Source organism: Lepidochelys olivacea, assembly GCF_965140295.1.
Source record: "Lepidochelys olivacea isolate rLepOli2 genome assembly, chromosome: 8".
Lineage (NCBI taxonomy): Eukaryota > Metazoa > Chordata > Testudines > Cheloniidae > Lepidochelys > Lepidochelys olivacea.
In genome coordinates, this window is record NC_140418.1 from 9,359,015 (window position 1) to 9,378,254 (window position 19,240).

The 19,240-nt window shown below is 40.5% G+C and overlaps 1 protein-coding gene across 1 annotated transcript in view; it reads left to right on the forward strand.

Annotated features, from left to right (window-relative positions):
* COL23A1 (collagen type XXIII alpha 1 chain) overlaps positions 1 to 19,240 on the forward strand; it is a 356,401-nt gene that overhangs the window by 331,615 nt on the left and 5,546 nt on the right. Inside the window, exons 17-29 of the mRNA XM_084637721.1 lie at positions 1,211 to 1,264; positions 2,296 to 2,340; positions 2,837 to 2,917; positions 4,599 to 4,661; positions 5,878 to 5,919; positions 6,989 to 7,015; positions 7,707 to 7,778; positions 7,892 to 7,945; positions 9,590 to 9,616; positions 10,132 to 10,185; positions 10,636 to 10,722; positions 12,739 to 12,816; positions 15,912 to 15,950. Of these exons, the coding sequence (XP_084493847.1) occupies positions 1,211 to 1,264; positions 2,296 to 2,340; positions 2,837 to 2,917; positions 4,599 to 4,661; positions 5,878 to 5,919; positions 6,989 to 7,015; positions 7,707 to 7,778; positions 7,892 to 7,945; positions 9,590 to 9,616; positions 10,132 to 10,185; positions 10,636 to 10,722; positions 12,739 to 12,816; positions 15,912 to 15,950 (723 nt within the window). The remainder of the gene's footprint in view (positions 1 to 1,210; positions 1,265 to 2,295; positions 2,341 to 2,836; positions 2,918 to 4,598; positions 4,662 to 5,877; positions 5,920 to 6,988; positions 7,016 to 7,706; positions 7,779 to 7,891; positions 7,946 to 9,589; positions 9,617 to 10,131; positions 10,186 to 10,635; positions 10,723 to 12,738; positions 12,817 to 15,911; positions 15,951 to 19,240) is intronic.

Below are 19,240 nucleotides of genomic sequence, written 5' to 3' on the forward strand. Positions count from 1 at the left end.
TGTAACCTTGTGAAGTACAACAATGGGGACTAGGAGCTCAGAATAATGCAACATGTTACTGTTGGTTTTCAAGCTGAAGGGGTAGGTGTCTGATGTGGTGCCATTTAGGGATCCCTTATAAATGACAAAATGCATCCCCATCAAAGGATTTTCAAACTCCTGCTTTGCAAAGGTCTCTAGTAAGAAGAATAGTTTACATGAGCTTGCAAACTTTTAGCAGAAGGTTTTCCTGCTCTTAGTATTCATGTACACTTTTCTGTTTCCACTACTTTTTAATCACTTCATATGTGGCATAATGGAACTCATGTTTCACCTGCCAGTAGAGTTGAGTTGAATTGGCTGGTTGATTTCAAACATCATGGTCACGTTGAGCCATAGATAGGCAAAATTCCCTCATCTAGTCTACTGTCCATCTGAATTGGTAGGCACCATTCCTCTTGGATGTGTTTCCAGCATAGGATTGGCCAGTAATGAGGGGATGGAATAAGTAAGATCCCCACAGGCAGGGCCAGCTCCAGGCACCGGCTTTCCAAGCGGGTGCTTAGGGCGGCATTGAGAAAGGAGCGGCACTTCCTCTGGCCGCAGCGGCAAATTGGCGGCAGCTTCTTCCTTTTGCCGGCCGCGGCGGCAGTTTTTTTCACTGCTTGGGGCGGCAAAAACTGTAGAGCCAGCCCTGCCCACAGGCAACAAGACAGATTTTGGACCAGATCTACTTATATCTAGAAATGTGTGCCTTTTAAGCACGTGTATTTCAGTGCTAGCATGGCCCTCTACACCAGATTGGACACAGTCTTTTTTGAGTTAACATTTCCTGTGATGTGGGAAACAGCATTGTCTGTTTAATATCAGCTGATCTTGTCATGGACATTTGTGCTATGATAAGTTAGACAAACATTACTATAAATCTATGGCTATGTCCACACTTGGAGTGTGTGGGGGGGGGTGATTTCCAGCTTGTGTGGGTATACTGTGGGTACTAGCCTATGCCAGTGCTTGCTGCTGCCCCTGCTACCTCAACTATGTTACCATTTTTAGCATCCCAGCATGATGAGATCAAGCTGGGAATCACACCCCTGGCTCCAAGAGCAGACGTAACCTATAAGAGAAGCTCGCTCATGGTTGATCCCCAGAGTGAAGTGAACGTGTGCTGGATTAGTAATGATACTCTAGACAGTTATATTTATGCCATCTTTCTTTGCTGTGTTTTCAGGGCCCACCAGGTCCCCAGGGGCCACCAGGCCCTCAAGGAGCTCCAGGACCAAAGGTTGGATTGACCTCTGTTATACAGCATGCAGCAGATACTGTGCCCCCTCGCCACACCCTGACATCGGTCCTCATGCAAACCTCCTATCAAAATGAATGGGAGTTCTCCATGTGGAACTATGGCGGGATGTGTCCCCTTGTGATGACATCTTAGAGCAAGACAAGAAATGAAATGTCTCTCAAATCACAAAGGGTGGGAGGCAGGAAAGGACTGAACCTGGGTATTTTAACTCATGAGTCTGTCTGCAGGAAAGAGAGGATTCTAAATTCTCCTCCTCTCTGAATAACAGAAGCCTTTTACCTAGATGCAAAAGTATATTTGTTTTTGTTTTTTTTCTCTGCATCGCTGGGCCAACACCCTTCTGCTGGCTTTGTCTGAATGAATGTGTTATACTGTACTTGGAAGTGAGCCCATACACATTCCTGTATATACTGGAGTGAAATTCAGGCCCCACTGAAGTCAATGGAAGTTTTGCCATTGAACTCAGTGGAGTCTGGATTACGCCCATTGATAAAGAAAATGCTTGTGAGTATGCACTGTGCTTGGCTATTGATCATCCTAAGTTCTAAGTTTTATCTTGTTTTCTCCTATCAGAAGCCATGTTCTCACACCTAGCATGTCTGAGTGTTTCGCATACACATATTTAGTATCTTACAGTACCAGTACCATCCACTCTTTGTGAAATGGTCACCCTCATTCACAGTCAAGATCAATAGGCAATAAATAATAGTCAATCAGTTATAATTTCTTATAACAAATATGCACAAAAGTATCTTACTAGGAAATGATATTTAGATTGGTTCAGAATAATGTATATCTCTGCCCATCGGTTCAATCCAAATTCTACTTGACTAATGTACTGGTACTTCACTTGAAATAAAAAGTTGCCATTTTCTACCTCATGCTGCTCATAAGCTGATGCCCGTCAGACTCCATACAAAAAGAGAATTTACTTTTACATCCAGTTCTTTTGTGAAATTATTTTCTGGTTTCATTTGATGTTATACCTTTATTCATTTGTACTGCTTTAGGGGGAGCTTGGATTGCCTGGTCCACCTGGAGTTGATGGGGAAAAGGTACTAGATGTATGGTTTATAAAATTATGACTGTTGTGGTATGATAGTAGGAGTTGAGTTAAAAGAATTCCTTACGTAGCCATGCAAAGTGCAGTTTGCAAAACTAAATCTGAGCATGCAAAGACAGCAATCTTCATTGCCTTTTGCTTATGGCCCCTTCAGTCAGTTATCAGTCTACAGGATGCTGTTCAGATCCCACACAAGTTGAATTAGTTTTGTGTAGTTCATGAGACACTCTCTCAAATTCTTTAGTAAATCTTAAATTTCAGCATTCTCTTCAGCCACTAAATTAAATTCTACTGCACTGCAAAATCAGTATTTACAATGTTTAATATTAAGGGATGTTTACTGATGTGTACTGAAGAAGTAGTAATATGGAGAAGAGGGAGCAAAAGGGGGAGGTATCTGTTGCCCTTTTATATTTAGATTGATAGATCTGTATCTATAGATATAGATCTACCTTTCTCCTAATAAAGCTCTGTTCTGTGTCCTGCAGGGATCTAAAGGAGACTCAGGAAACCCTGGGATAATGGGACAAAAAGGAGAGATCGGAGAAATGGGCTTGTCTGGCCTGCCGGTATGTCTGTCTGTCAGTATATACACATTGGGCTTATTGCCTCCAGCATATTATTTCCATAGATGTGTGTTATATATCTAGATGCTTTGTTAGTTTAAATTACATCCCTATCAAACCAATATTGCTGTTAACTCATAAGCTTAGTACTCCTTGTTAATAGTAATATTAATTCTATGATATGTCAGAACTCTCAAGGAGCTGAAGAAATATTTGCAAATGGCATTGCTTAGCTAACATCACTTTTAGAATACATGAAATGATTCACAGACGGAAAACAAAGGTGATTAACTGAATAAGAAGAGGTACATTTTTAGCGAGGGGCATAAGGAGTGAGCTGCATGTTCACCACCAGTGTTGTTTCTTCATCAGTAATACTATAATCAGTACAGTACAGTAAGATATGATTATTATTGTACAAACTTATGCTAGGCATTCTCCCCATGTTCTTCTTTCTCCATCTATGTGTTTTGTATCTTGAGTAGCAGTCACGAAAGATACCTTGTTCTTCAACCTGTTTTCCATCAGTACTGTAAGTTGAAAAATGCACTAGCTCTTGGAAAATGTGAAGCAAACTCACTTGAGGGGACAGAATTGTGTTGATTTAATAAGGAGCAATGTGTGATGTCTCAAGAGGTTTTCGATGGAAGTTGAAGAAACACATTCTCAGCTCCCCAAAGAACATAGTTCTCATAGACCCATGCAGAGCTCTTAAAATTACGTGCTTAACTGCCATTTGAAGTCAGTGGGACTTAGGCATGCCAGTGCCTAAGTGATGCAGTTCTGGGTGCCACACTTTTTAGGAAAGATGTGGACAAACTGGAGAGAGTCCAGAAGAGAGCAACAAAAATGATAAAAGGTTTAAAAAACCTAGCCTGTGAGGAAAGGTTAAAAACACTGGGCATGTTGAGTCTTGAGAAAAGAAGTCTGAGGGGGGACATGATAGTCTTCAAATATTTTGAGGGCTGTTGTAAAGAAAATGGGGATCAGTTGTTCTCTGTATTCACTGAAGGTAGGACAAGAAGTGATGGACTTAATCTGCAGCAAGTGAGATTTTGGTTAGATACTAGGAAAAACTTTCTAGCTATAAAGGTAGTTACACTCTGGAAGCTTCCAAGGGAATTTGTGAAATACCCATCATTGGAGGATTTTAAGAAGAGGTTGGACAAACACCTGTCAGGGATAGTCTATGTTTACTTGGTCCTGTCTCAGCCCAGGGACCTGGACTTGATGACTTCTTGAAGTCCCTTCCAGTCCTTTTTAGGGCTTAGAGTTAAGTATGTGCTTAACTGCTTTGCTGAATCAGAGCCATAAACATTAAGGATCCAATGGTGCAAGTTGCCCCATGTGGGTGAAAATCAGTGCAGCTCTGTGGTGATGGCGGGGGGGATCGGGTCTATTCATGCAGAACACAACATGCAGGATCAGAGCCTGACAAGTCTGTGTCATCCCTGAGCTTCAGCAAGACAATGGAAACAGTAGCTTTCCCAGTAGGGAGGCCATGTTAAAAACCTTATTTCAGCAAAATGCCCTTCACTCATGTAACAGTCCCACTGTAGTGAATGAGAATTTTGCTTGAGTAAAGACTTCAGGATAAGGTGAAGAAAATATATTTTTCTCTCTTCTTATAGCCTTTTTGGAAGCCTGGGATGTGTAAACTCAGCATTATATTTTTACCATTTAGGGAATTGATGGGCCAAAAGGAGAGAGAGGAGAAACTGGATCCCCGTGTTTGCAGAACAATCATGTAAGACATTAGCACAGTGTTGTTGATGCTATCAGTATTAAAAGAAGTCGGTGTGTGCATAGGCTGCAGTTATATTTTTAGTTCTTTAGGTACAGTAATGGTAATGAGCAAAACACTGCATTTTCAACTAGAACTGATGCACAATTCTTCGTCACAGATGCAAAGTTAATGTTCTTTTTAGCCTTGGATTGTACATTGATCACTGAAGTGTTGAGCAGCGATGTGGTAATTAAGTGCTATTCTTGTGACTTTATTGCCGTTTTATAGTATATACACATATATTTTGTTTGCTCATTTTTAATTATTTTTTAAAGTTGGTTTCAATTAAAGCTTTTTATTAATTACACCAGAACTGAGATTATTTGCTTTTAGTCAAATAGGAAGCCATTCTTCTCAGGTCTGCATGAAAAGGGATAGATTCCTAAGAAAATTAGAGAAATCACATTTCAGACACTTGTATTTTGTGACTAGAAAATGGATTGAGTTTGAATAGGTTCTTCAGTTGTTTAGGGCCGGATCCACAAAGGTACTTAGGTGCCTAAGTCCTGTTTTTAGGCACCACTATGATCCAGCTTGGCTGCTGCCTCACCTTGTAAGCACCTAAACTCACTCAGCACCTAAACTTTTACAGTAAAAGTTCCCTTGGTGCCTGCCTCTAGGCCCCAGCGTGATCCAAGAACAGGAGGAAGATAGGCACTCTACGCCTAACTTGCCTGTAGGGCCCCGTCAGGTAGGTATGCTCAGAGGCCACCTAGCTCTACACAAAATCCTGAGAGCGGGAGGGAGGACATCCCTGATCTCCTTTAGCTCAGTGGATAGGGTGCTCACCTGGGATGTAGTAGACCACTAGTTCAAGTTCCCCCTCTGCCTGATGGGGAGAAGAGGTTAGAGTAGAGAAATGCCACCTTGCAAGTGAATGCACTAGCCTGTAGAGTCATTCTTGCTTTCTCTGGCCCAATCAATATTTAATTAAAGTGGAACTTCAATAGGAGTGTTTGAGAAGCACCCATCTTAGAATATCCCATAATTCAGCTGTCATATTGGTCCAGCAATTGTCATTCTTCTCCTCCTTGACAAGCCCCTTTGTGAATCCAGGTGTTGTTAACTAAAACTAGTTAAACAATAATCAATGACCACACTAGTCATGTGTTAATATGGCACAATACAGTACATGCTAACAACCCACTTTAATATATAATGAAATTCCTATTTTCAGATTATACCAGAACCAGGACCCCCTGGATTGCCAGGCCCTATGGTAAGTTTATGACGAACGGCACCTACAGTAGAGAATGTCTGAAAATTCACTGACACATTAAATTTATTAAAAAAGGAAGCACTTTATTGTCTGCTATCCTATGCATTTCAGACTTCATTGAGCAGTCCGAAGAATTAGGGACTAATGGGCCATAATGTGGTTCCCAAACTAACTTGAGCACTATTTCTTGTGTTCTGTAAACTTTTCTCTAGAAAGGTATGAATGCTGTGTTTCAGGCCCTGATTCAGGAATGTACTTCAGCACTTTTGTGTAATTGTATGCAAATGCACATGCTTAAGTATCATAGGGCTTAAGACTTGTATTTGCAGTTGATATCAGCGCATGCCCCAGCATTTTAGGAATAGAAATGGCAAGAACTGTCATCAGCATATACACACGTACAAATTAGGCTGGATTGTGGTCCTACTGAAGTCAAGGGAATTTTGCCATTGTAGGATTGATACCCCCTGAGCTTCTTCAACAGAGACCTCTAAGATGTCTGGGAGGTGGCAAACATAGGACAAAACAGAGCCTTGAGATGTGCCAGAAGATTACAGACTAGTCAATGTACTGATCACATTTGTAGGTGGGAGGAGGAGGCAGCATGTCTTGGGAACTATTCTGAGGCACTGAATAAGGGAGGACTTCTGAAAGACCGTTTAATTAAGATACCACCTATAGCTTCAGGAGAAGGGATCCTGAAGGTCTTTTCCAATTCACTTGGATTCAAAAGGATATTAATGTTGGGGTACAGGTTAAGCAACAGAACGCTTTATAATTTTCCCTCTTCAGAAAGCCTTCTGTAGCCTTCTTTATCCGAGGTTAATTTCCAAGGATTTTGTGTGATTATGCAAGAAATGATTTTTCATTCCTATTGAGTTGGTCTGAGAGAGACAAAAAACTACCATCCACCTTGAGAAGAAATGTTTGAGATTAAATAATTATAATATATCACTGCCAAAGACAGATCTGTGGGTCTAACACAAAAAATGATTGGGGAATTGCATTTGATTATATTTAATTGACTTAAAAATCTGTTTTTTCAAATACACCGTTGTCTTCCCTGCAGGGTCCTCAAGGAATCCCAGGTCCTAAGGTGAGTCAATAAATTAAGTGTTTGTCACACAATACTTCCAGGCTGCTGGTGCATGACTGAGAGAGAAAAAAAAGGGCTATGATCAAACACAGGGGCTGGGTTTTAGAATTGCTGAGCACCAAAAGCATTCATTGCCTTCAGTTGCAGTTGTGAGTGCTCAACATTTTTGAAAATTAGGCCCATATTGTATCAACAATATTTCCTCCAAATCGACTTATGAACTTGAATCCTCTTTGTTACTCTGCGCAGAACATGTGATGTAAACTGTTTCCTAACCCACACATTTAAACTTTTAGTTCCAAATATTTCTCATGTGATGTATTCAAGAAAACTTACTGTCCAACTGTATATATAAATGCAAAGTATGATATGTTTACAGGGAGGCAGGGAGATAAACTTCAGATAGATCAGAGGTATCGACTGTACTGCTTTTGCATGAAATGGAGTTGATGTAGTAACTGGCCTTTTCCTTGTCCAAGTACTGTAATCCTGATCCTAGATAATGCAGTTCACTTTTACATTGGTCCTGACCTGTCCTCAGTCACATTGGCACAATTCCTCTGGCCTTCAATGGCAGTTTCACCAAAGTATATGAGAAAAGAATTGAGCCCAGGGTATTTATAACCTACCCAGTCCAATGCTATTATGTACATGCTCTCCCCTTGGTAACTGTCACCATCTTTTCATGCAGGGCTTGGATGGTGTAAAGGGAGAAAAAGGTGACCATGGTGAGAAAGGGGCAATTGGTGACGCTGGGCCACCTGTGAGTAGCTTGGTTTGTATGTGGGAAATTTGCTAGCTTGTATTTTTTTTGCTACAAAAAAACTTTTAGTATCAGTTTTCCAAATCCTTCTGATAGATCACTTTTCTTTTTAGGGTCCTGCTGGTCCCCCGGGACTTATTGGCTTACCAGGCACCAAAGGGGAGAAGGTAATAATTCAGTAGGGAAAGGGAAGATGAAAATATATTGTAATTATAATGAACTGACTAGAGTGTATATGCAAACCTGCTCTCTACTGGGTATAATCAGAATTTTAAAACTGTGGGTCACAGGCACTATACTGTTAACCGCTAACAGGTGCTCCTTTAGCTCAAGTAGCAGAGGCCTGTGTTTTGGGAGCAGCAGGATCTTAGTTCTATTCCTGCTATTTCTTTGACATTCAGAGTGGCCACAGCATACAGCATGGTGACACAAAGGAAGTCCTAGGTACCCATGGAATTGTTGGATTATGAGTACTTCATAATCAAATGAAATCAGTCCTTAAGGGGTGTACACCTGCTTTGAGACATTTTTACTTTGACACAAAAATATTAAATTAATTTGAAATCTACTCTGCAGTCTGCTTTGGCATCCATCTCCTAAGCCAGTTAGCTAATGGAGTGAAGAGAATTCCTAAAGATCTAACTCTCAAGTTGAACCAAATGTACCCTAATTATAGACTATATTGTCATTTTAATTATTAAAAAATCCAATTTTTGCTGAGAAGTAGACTGTCAGCCATAGAGTCCTCAGCAATCACTGGGTTCCTGTTAGCCCTGTTAAATAAATATCATAGTACATATATTCAGACTTATTCATATATTCAGATGACTTAAATCACTAGCGAATAGATATCTGATGAGAGAGCTTTATAGGCTGAGCAGGGTTCCATCTACAGAGCTTATTCATAAGACAGAAAGGTAAGCCAAATGTGGTTTTGAGCAGCAGAATGCAGCATAAGGCCCTTTACCTCCCTCCAGTTTTCCTTTTGTGCACACATTTGTTATTCTCCTAGTAGATGTGTATGACACAAATGATGGCAATCTCAGATGCTGTGTTCTCTAGGACATTACTGTATTTAAAAAGATAAAGATAATCATAGACTTACTGAACCAAATTCATCCCTGGTATAAATCCAAAGAGGTTAGTTTACTAGATTTCTTCTTTTTCAAAGGAGTCTGTAGTCAGCTGTGCTGTAATTAGTATCTTTAAAATTCTCCAACCACCTTCCACGTGAATAGATATTAATGCTTTCTCCCATTACACCTTTCTCGCTAGATTTCTTAATTCCCCAAAATTTGCTTTACAGAAATCTAATATGCATGTACAACTGCATTCTGTGATACTGTCCCTTATCATCTAGATCTAGCTAGCTTTAGGTCACGGTTCCAAGCCACCCGATAATTCTCTCTCTCTTTCTTTCTCTATCACTTCCTATCAATTGGAAGTCAATAGAGTTACACCAGGGACAATTCTGACCTACTTTTGTCACACACAGAAGATTCTAAATGGTCCTGTTTAACTTGTCCACATTCCCCATGTTCCCAGGTAACATGCACCTGCATTAAGGAGCATTATTATCAACAACAATACAAAATCATTTGCCTATCAGAGCTGCAAAAAATACTTTCCCTTTAACTCTCTCCAGCTGTTTGCTTAAATATTAGTTATGTACATTTATATTGAGTCCCAACAAAACTACAAGACACAGAGTTGACATAGTTATTTTGCCAAATAGTTCTAAGTTTACATACAACATAAGAGACACTTAACGTGACATCTTTTCTTCTTCTTTATTTTTTTTATAACCCCAGGGCAAGCCAGGGGAACCAGGATTAGATGTAAGTATTTGATATGTTGTTTTAATTGTGGCATCTGGGAACATCAAACATTAAAATGGGTGGTGTGTTAATTTTACAAATACTTATTTTCCATATAGGAAATATAGCACTTTATCTCTCATTTTCAATTAAATCTGCTGTGCCCAGAGGAGAGATCTGGTGGATGAGAAGTGGACTTACTGTAACACACTTATTGCAGTACAGCCATTAGACCACTCTACTTCATGCCCCACAGATGTAACTGTGCCACAGCTTGATTGAATGCTACCTAATAGCTGGATGAGGAATTTCAACTTCATTAAGAATGTATCAGAATAACTAAAATCCCCATCCAGGGGATAGGATACCATTAAGGTATATTAAACCATGAGCTTTCCCCCAAAGAAATCAGCCACTGATGTGTGTAAAGTATGTGATTTCTTTCTAATTGACCTTGTGAGCTAGCATGCATTTGATGGAGTTGTTTGGAACTGAACTTACAAATACCTTTCTCATTTTTAAAATTCTCTTGATAGGGTTTCCCAGGACTACGAGGTGAGAAAGGAGATAAAAGTGAAAGGGGAGAGAAGGTCAGTATATTTTATATCTTTTCTGGTCACAAAGGGCCAGATTTTGTCCACAGTCATGGCAACCCTTTTAAGCCAACAAGGTTAAAACAATGTAAATAGAAGAAGTTGTTTGCCCAAAGTTTATCCATGAAAATACATTTTTTGGTGTGTATCTATATGTACATACATACATATATGCCTCTTTTTCAATGGAAATTCATCAAAATCAACATTCCAGCAGAACATTTAGATTTTGATGAATCGGCATTTTCCAACAGCAACCCATCCCATTGGAAAATTTCCGACTGGTTCTAATTATGGGGTTTGTATCAGCGTAACTACTTCAGTGTATCTATTCCCCATTGTGAATCATTCCATGAAAATGGTAACCCTGGAAGTCTTTCTCACATTAAAATTGAACTGTCATCCTTCTGTGTCCAGTGTGGCTTAATCTTTTTATTGTGTCAACAGGGAGAAAGAGGAATACCTGGCAGAAAAGGAGCCAAGGGGCAAAAAGGAGAACCAGGCCCGCCTGGGTTGGATCAGCCTTGTCCAGTGGTATGTCATTGTTTTGCACAAGGCGAAAGCTTTTCCTTACATTCCATGTCACCAAGAGTACCCATGACACTCTTCTCTTGACTCTGCTGTCTGTTGGAGGGCTCTGTTTGACAGCTCATTTAATTTTCACTAGATCAGAGCAGACTGCTATTGTTTTCTGACTTTTTTTTTCAGTGTTTCTTTCAATCTGCACTGCTGAGGCATCAGTGCTCAAGACATATCGGCTCACTGTCATGTTCCTTTACTTGCCAGATAAGAACTGGCTGCAGTAATAAAGATAAGGATCTTGTGTTAAGGACCTTCTCGTTATATTTAAAAATCAAAGATAGATGTGCAGTAGATAGTTCACCCTTTTAAAAGAGTGGTGAGAGATTTTAGCCCAGCACATCTCTGTTCAAATCTTGGGGATATGGAGGACAATGTGGTACTGTGAGAAGATTAGATATTGAGTCAGATTCATTCCTCAAGTCACCAAACATTACTTGAGGTTGCACTGGGTTAAATTTGACCCGTTTTTTCCTTCGGAAATTGATAGTTGATTGCAGTGCAAATTTCTCAATTTATAAATTAACTCAGGTTAAAATTACACACCCTTTCCTGCGAAATAAGGACAGTTCATGCATTAGTCCAAAGGCCATGTTTTAGGGCTGGTTTGGCAGTCTTGGCACATTGTGCCACCATGTACAAGAGGCATCTTTTCATTGTGAATTCCCCAAGCTGTCAGTGAGTCCAGGCGAGAAGGCATGCTGTTGACTGGTCCCTCTGATAGCTTCTCAGAGTGGGACAGCGACTAGCACCAAAGGGCTGTCTCTCCTCAGATAGCAATTGGGACCAGTTGAGAGTGAGAGAGAATCAGAGAATCTTCCTTCCACTTCCTCAAAACAGCTGGTTTTTCGAGACCAACATTAATCAAACTTACTGTGTATGTTTCCAGAGTTCCACATTCATTTGATAGGGCCTAGATCAGTGGTGCGGCCCGTGAGGGTAATCCGCTGGCGGGCCACAGGATGCTTTGTTTATCTGAGCGTCCACAGGTACAGCTGCTCACAGCTCCCAGTGGCTGTGGTTTGCCGTCCTTGGCCAATGGGAGCTGCAGGCAGCTGTGTCTGCGGACGGTCAGTGTAAACAAACTGTTTCACAGCCCGTCAGTAGATTGCCCTGACTGGCCGCGTGTGGCCTACGGGCCACAGGTTGCCCACCACTGGCCTAGATAGAACAGTTAGATTCTGTTTTATGTCAAGGTAGACAGGTGATTGAGTTAATATCTTTTATTGGACCAACTTCTGTTGGTGAAAGAGACAAGCTCTCGAGCTACAAAGAGCTCTTCTTCAGGTCAAGATAGTCCTCCTTTTCTAAACTACTGTTTTCCTTGTATCTGTAAAATGGGTATGTTGTTGCTTATCCATCTTGGTAAAATGCTTTGAGAATTATGGATGAAAGTTACTGTTGTTATTTATTAAAGGAACATTGTTCAAATCAGTGGTTATAATTTACTCCAGCCATAGTGATCTACTGTGAGGTACTTGCTTTAAACAAGGTAAAGTAAATGATTCTTTGTTAGGCCTGGTCTACGCTTAAAACTTTTGCCAGCACAGCTTGTCAGTCAGAGAGGTGGTATTTTTTTTCTACCTTCTCCCTACCTGTGCTGGCAAAAGCTCTGGTGTAGATGCAGATATACCAGCAAAGAAGTGTTTTTGCCGGCATATCTTACTTTGTTCAGGAAACTGGCATAAGCTATACCAGCATTTGTAACTCATTTTGGCTTCTGTAGATCAGCTTTCTTTGTATATCAAATTATTTTACTTCCATGGTTTTAACTTTGCTGTTACAAAGTTATAAGAATCTTGTCTGATGACAGAGTTGATAGTGTCTAGATGAATTTACTATTCTTGTAATCAAAAATAGATTTACAGTAATTTGAACCCATTTTCTTTCTGTTGCTGGTTAAATTATGTCTGTTTAAGTAACTTTTCTGTGTCCTTCATCAATCTCAACAAGCAGTTCATTTTTAAACAGGGAGAACGTAATCTTAAAGACGATAAAGGGGAGCCAGGCTTACCAGGCCTGAATGGGTTGAGCATACCCTGCCCTTTGGTATAGTATCTCCTCTCTTTTCCTTTCTTGCATGGCTCTTATGTCTAATTGTTTCTGCAGCTGCAAAGCCCTTTCATGATGGATATATGAGTGCCTTCCCCTAAAGAGAGAAGGAAACACACATTAGATTCAGAGCCAGTTTGTACTTCTATGGAATGGTGGTCATAGGAGTACACTGACAGGCCATGCATTGAAAGAGCATTTGCAGTGTCAGAATCCAGTTGCCCGCACATATTGGCTGTCAAGTCAACAGGTTAAAGTGCAGATTATGTGAAAATGTGTGTGCTTGGCTGTGCTGTGGAAAGTGACTCTGCATGGCCAACTGAAGGAGTTTGCTGTAAAAAACACAGAAAAATATGCATGTTTAGCTGGTCTATATTTTTCTTCCAAGCAATCAAAGGGCAGTACACAGGCATTCTTCCACAAAGTTAAACAGGTTCCTACATGGATCAAGGAAACCAAATATATACGCAAAAAGAAAAGGAGTACTTGTGGCACCTTAGAGACTAACCAATTTATTTGAGCATGAGCTTTCGTGAGCTACAGCTCAAGCTCATGCTCAAATAAATTGGTTAGTCTCTAAGGTGCCACAAGTACTCCTTTTCTTTTTGCGAATACAGACTAACACGGCTGTTACTCTGAAACCTGTCAAATATATACGGGGGACCCCAGTGAACTTTTGACCTTTGCCCCTCAGAGTAGTTTTATCTACCAAAGTATTTCCCATTCAAATTACAGGGAATACTTCAGTACAGGTAAATACCGAGGTGTGGTAACTATCAAGATTTTAATGGTATTCACTATAGATGGAATCTTGTTTCTTCTGCATGTAGACAGTATATACACTTGCTGATACAGTATTTCCATTTCCTAACTACTATGCATGTGGATTACAGGGCTGTCCAGAGCGGGGGAGCAATTTGCCCCAGGCCCCACAGACAGGGCGGCGGCAATTCGGCGGCGGGTCTTTCAGTCCCTCTCTTCCTCATCGGCAGCACTTTGGCGGCAGCTCAATGGCTCCGCTTCAGTCTTCTGCAGCAATTTGGTGGCGGGTCCTCCTGTCCTCTTCTTTCTTCGGCGGCATGACTTGAGTTTCTCTTTTTTTTTTTTTTCTCTTCGACGCTTGGGGCAGCAAAACTAACTTTTTTTTATGGAAGGGGCCCCTGAAATTGCTTTGCCCCAAGCCCCCTGAATCATCTGGGCGGCACTGGTGGATTAACCTATACCTTATTGTTTCAAGACCCTTCGTTTGAGTAGTTGTCATCCTGCACTTTCTGACCTGCTGCATAATGTTGCTGTGTGCTACTGAACAGGTTTCAGACCAGGAGTAGATAGCATGCTCCCTGTGTAGTGTTTGCAAACTAGTTTTTACGTCTGTAAAGTGCTTTGGGATCCTTTGGGAGGAAAGGTGCAATATAAATGCAGGTGATTATTAATTATTATTATTATTATTGCCAAAATAAATATATGGGTTGTATATTTTTAATGAAAAGTTCCTGTCTGGGGCAAGATGCTGACTTTTCTGTACTTAATAAGCCAAGGAAGGAGAATGGGTCATACTTGAACCCTGAGTCATCTTGCCAGCAGGAAGTGCAGGACAACACAGAGTAGGCTCAGGGTTGGCTTTGACTGATGGTCGTCTGAATGTAAGAGCGGGATTCCTACTCCAATCCTCCAAGCTCCTCCTATCCCACTATACCCCCTGCAGCAGAGGACAGGAATTTACCTCTAGCAAATACAGTGTTCAAATGGTTTGGCGAAGTGCTCTCTTTCAAAGGTACTTCATCAGAAATTCAAAGTTTTATGTGGAAGCAGCACAAAGACCAAACATGTTGTTATCACTCTGTAATGATATAAAAGATGTGTTACTATAGCATGACCTGTGTATCATAACATGCGTAATGTTGGGAGGGTGTCATTCCCCTGCCACATCTGTCACACTGGGCTTCATGTAGGTTAGGTTATCTTAACTTATGAAAGTTAATGCAAAATATAAGTAATAGGCTGTGAAATGATGGGCAGTAGCGGCCTGGTTTTTAAAAGGAGCAGCCCAAAGTCTATGTGCATTTTTCACTTATATTTACCCAGAGTTACCATGACTGTGCACACAGACCTGGTATTTGCACACACAGTAGCTAATTAGTTACCTTTCTACCGACTTATGTGTGAACACCCAGTTTTCACATGCGCACCCACAGTAATTACATATGCAGAAATGCACAGAGATGGACCTCATGCTCTTTAAAAATCCAGCACCAAAAACAGAGTATATATAGGTGACTTAATCTACTATTTCTTCCAATGTGGCTTTGAACTGGAGAGTTGGTTCATATTCACATCTAGCCCCTTTCCCTTCTAAGGATAGGTTAATTAATTTGCTTGTCACATGCACGTGGTTAATTTTTTTCCCCTCACTATAGCCAAACTTTACCACCATTCTGATCTTTACAGGACTCTGATACCTCTGTCAGTAACTAAGCATGAAAGGCCCAATCTTTACACGCATACTCCCACTGAGTAGTCTGTTACGCCATGAGTCATTATTATTTGTATTACCGTAATGCCTAGGCAACCTGGTCATGGACCAGGACTCCACTGTGTGAGGTGGTGTACAAAAACACAACAAAAGGATGGACCCTGCCCCAGAGAGTTTACAAGCTAAGTGAAATCTTATTGAAATCAGTGGAACGACTCTGGACTTCTCAAAGGGATTAAGTGTTGCAGGATCAGACTAAGAGAAACTGAGATTTCATTTAAAAAAAAAACTAAAACAAGAAAACCACCAAGAGCTGTGTTCCTGCAGAATTCCCTCCATACATGCTTCTGACCGCATAAACCCCACAGCCTTTTAAATCAGGTTGTGAAATGAATTCACCATGATTCCAGGTTTTTTTATTGCTCCTGATAACTAACTGTTTCTCTTGCATATGTATTTTTGTTTTTATACAAATATATGTTTTTGCATGGTAATTAGTCAGTCTTTGTCGGTTGTTCTGCTGAATCTTACATCATCATGATGAATGGCCTGAGTTTTTTTCAGCATGAAAGTCAGGTAACTTCCAATAGAAATGATACCTGTGAATTAATTTTTTCAGGGACCAGATGGACTGCCAGTACCAGGATGTTGGCACAAGGTAGAGTGAAACTCCCAGCTTTGTCAGTGGTTTGAATTTTGTTGCATTTTGAGTTTTTGTTTGTATTTCTGAGCTTCATTTAAACTGTGCAATGGAGAACGTACCTTACTTAGAAATTGCCATACCAGCTCAGAGCAGAACTTCTGTATCCTGTCTCTTACAATAGTAGAACCAGATGCTATAGAGGAAGTGCAAGAAAGAAGAGCTGACAATTGCTGAATACCTTACTCATAAACCGGGTCCATAAAGAGCCAGCTTTTTTTCAGGCCTGGCTTTACCAGGGCTCCATTTTTGCACTTGCAGTTTAGGGACCCAGTCATGTGCATAGTTAGTTTAGTAACTTGATTAATATGGGTAGCTCACATTTAGGTGAATGGGATCATTCATGTGAAGAAAGCTATTCAGTGTGCAAACATTTGTTGGTTTGAGCCCTGGGTCACTTAGAGCTCTTTGTACCTGATTTGTAGGCACACTTAGATGTTTATGCATCCAAGTTGCCTAAATTACACTGACAAATATTTGCACCTGCCAAACAGCTAATCTTCCCCAGAGAGTGTAGGGGTATGTGTACAGCATGTATATATAGTCCATTTAGGAAATATAATAAAATGAAAAAAAATGTAAATGTTGAAGTTGTTCTGCACAAATGAAAACTAAGTGAAGCCCAGATTTTTGAAATAAATGTTCCCCACTCTAACCAGGCAATGCAGAATAGGGATTGTGCCAAATGCTTCCTCAGCAATGTTTCAAATAAATGTATTAAAATTATTTTCTCCCAATGTAAAATCCTCTTGATGCCATCAACGAACCACAAAGTATTTGAGAATATAGCAATTTTTAAGAGTGTATCATTTTATGACAGCACAGATGCCATGGTTTTCAAGGATGCCATAGTGCTTGTGAAATTACTGTCAGGGATAGCTTTAATGAATCGGGAAAGGTGAAAAGCTTGTTCCTGTGCTGAATGTTCCCTGCCACCTCATTAGTGAAGGTGGTTGGCTCAGCAATCTGGGTTTAACTTAATTTTCATTCTAGTTTTACAGTTCTCTGTTAAACCCTCCCCATACTCTACCTTTTAGCCATGATTTAGAAACCAGATAGAGTTTTGGTCTCTTTAACCAAGTTACAAATCATTCGGTTTCATACAGGACGGGTGCTGGAACAATTTTATAGGGGTGGTGCTGAAAACAGTAACCCTGTATTTGGCTATTACAACTTCAAGGCAGGGGGTGCTCCTGCACCCCCAGCACCCTGATACAGGAGCTTTTCTGCCATCACGATAGTGCGGCCACACCTACCACATTGCCTGAAAGTGTTTGTACCAATGCATTCTAGGAAAATCTGGGCAGCTATTCCATAGTGCCTCAGTAGTGGGGATAAAGCACCAAAATGACATGCATACAAAAGAGCAGCAGCACACGGAACAGTGCATCCTGGGATACCTAATGCAAAGACAGCTAGGAAGGAGGACTGCCCAAACCAATTGCCTGGGTATGGTTAGGGCCTTTTCTCCATACCACTAAAGGACAGTATTGTAAACTAGTTACAGGCAGAGAAGCATGTGGCAGACTAACACTCTGGCAATGCTGGGACATTAGTAACTGTTCAGCTACCAATCAGATTTTAACCAGGTGATGTGTGGATATAAATCAAGTTCAGAGCCAACCACATCACTAGCTGGTTACAAACTCAAGAATGTAGGCAGGGCCTTAAAAGAACAGTATTTAATTCTATGTTGATTCATTTAGTTGTTTAATATTAAAAAGCCAAAAGGGATCAATTCTTACAGCATTAACAATAATTAACTACTTTGTGGTAAATGAGTGTAAAGAAACATTCCTGTCTTTGTGATTAAAACATTGTCTGTCTGTGTGTTTTTTTTCAGTGATCTCTAATCATGAAGCATAAAGTATGTAAATAATGTGACATATTTTGATCTTTTAATTTTTGTAAAGAAAAAATCAACAGTAATATATTGAACTTTTTTATACTGAATGCTGTCATTTATGGACTTTAAAAATGTTATAAAGTTTCCCAAGCCCATAGGACATGCATGGCAACATTGGGAGTTTATGTACAAACAAGCTGCAGTGGATGGGAATAATCGTATTTGCTGCTAATGCTACTGTGTGGACTATCGGTACTGAGACAATTTGTTGCCTAGTGTGCCTTAGAGCATGGAGGAGAGAGATCCCTCTCCTAAATTTGGCTTTCAACTCTCATTTCTGTTGCACACTCACTAAAAGGGTGAAAAAACATGGCTGAAAGCAAAAAAGAAAAGAAGAATGCAGCCCTAGAAATGAAAGAAACTCATTTGTCACCCGGCCGAGTGAAAGGACTTTCAGCGGGCAGAGAAAACAAGGCCAACCCCATTCGCTGCTACATGCTCCCACCCTGATGGAAATAGTAAAGTTTTGGCTCAGTATGATGAACTCGGCCATGTGTGCATGCTTCAACTACTAATGACAAAACTTGTATCTCGGGAAGAAACATACATTTAACTTTCTGGGGTGTGTGGCTGAAGAGTTGCAAGAGTCTTGCTGGGGATTCCGTCTTTGTTACTGCAGAATCCAGAGAACCTGGGAAACCTCATCTGCCAAACACACTTTTTTAAAAAATTGCTATCGTAGGCTCAGTGCATAGTGAGAACTCTGCTAAAGTCTTTTCTAAAGCAAGAGAGCACTTAAAAGTGCTACACTGGGGGGATCCCAAAACTTGGAAGAGGTCACAGTATGAAATACAGTATTCAATTCCCTTGGTTGGTAGGGCTTGTTTTGTGAACACTGTATAATTTGATCTGCATACTCATACTCTTCCTCCACCTTCTTCTCCCTGTCTTTCTCTCTCTTTGCTATAAATGAGTTTGAACTCAGGCTCAGTCTATACCACACAACCACTCAAAAATACTCTGTGAACTGTGATCTGTGACACAGTAATCCCATTCTGCAAGTTACCTTGACCAGCTCCATTCCATTCTTGAAGAAATGAGAACATCCAAAAAGCCTAATGGTTTCTCTTTATTGGATGGGGACAGGGCTTAGCAGTAGACGCCAATGACATTGAAAAGTGGATAGACAAAACTTGGATGTACTGGTAAACAGGTCATCAGAGCCTATATCAGGTAAAGCCTAATTAAACAAAAGGTCAAGACCCAGGCTTTTAGGACATGCTGATTTTGTAACTGATGTACTAGTAGGTGAGGGAACAGGAGTAGTAAGGTAACCAGGCAGATTGGAGAAACCTAGAGTGATTGCATAGCCATCAAGTACACTCGTCTTGGATAGGAGCTG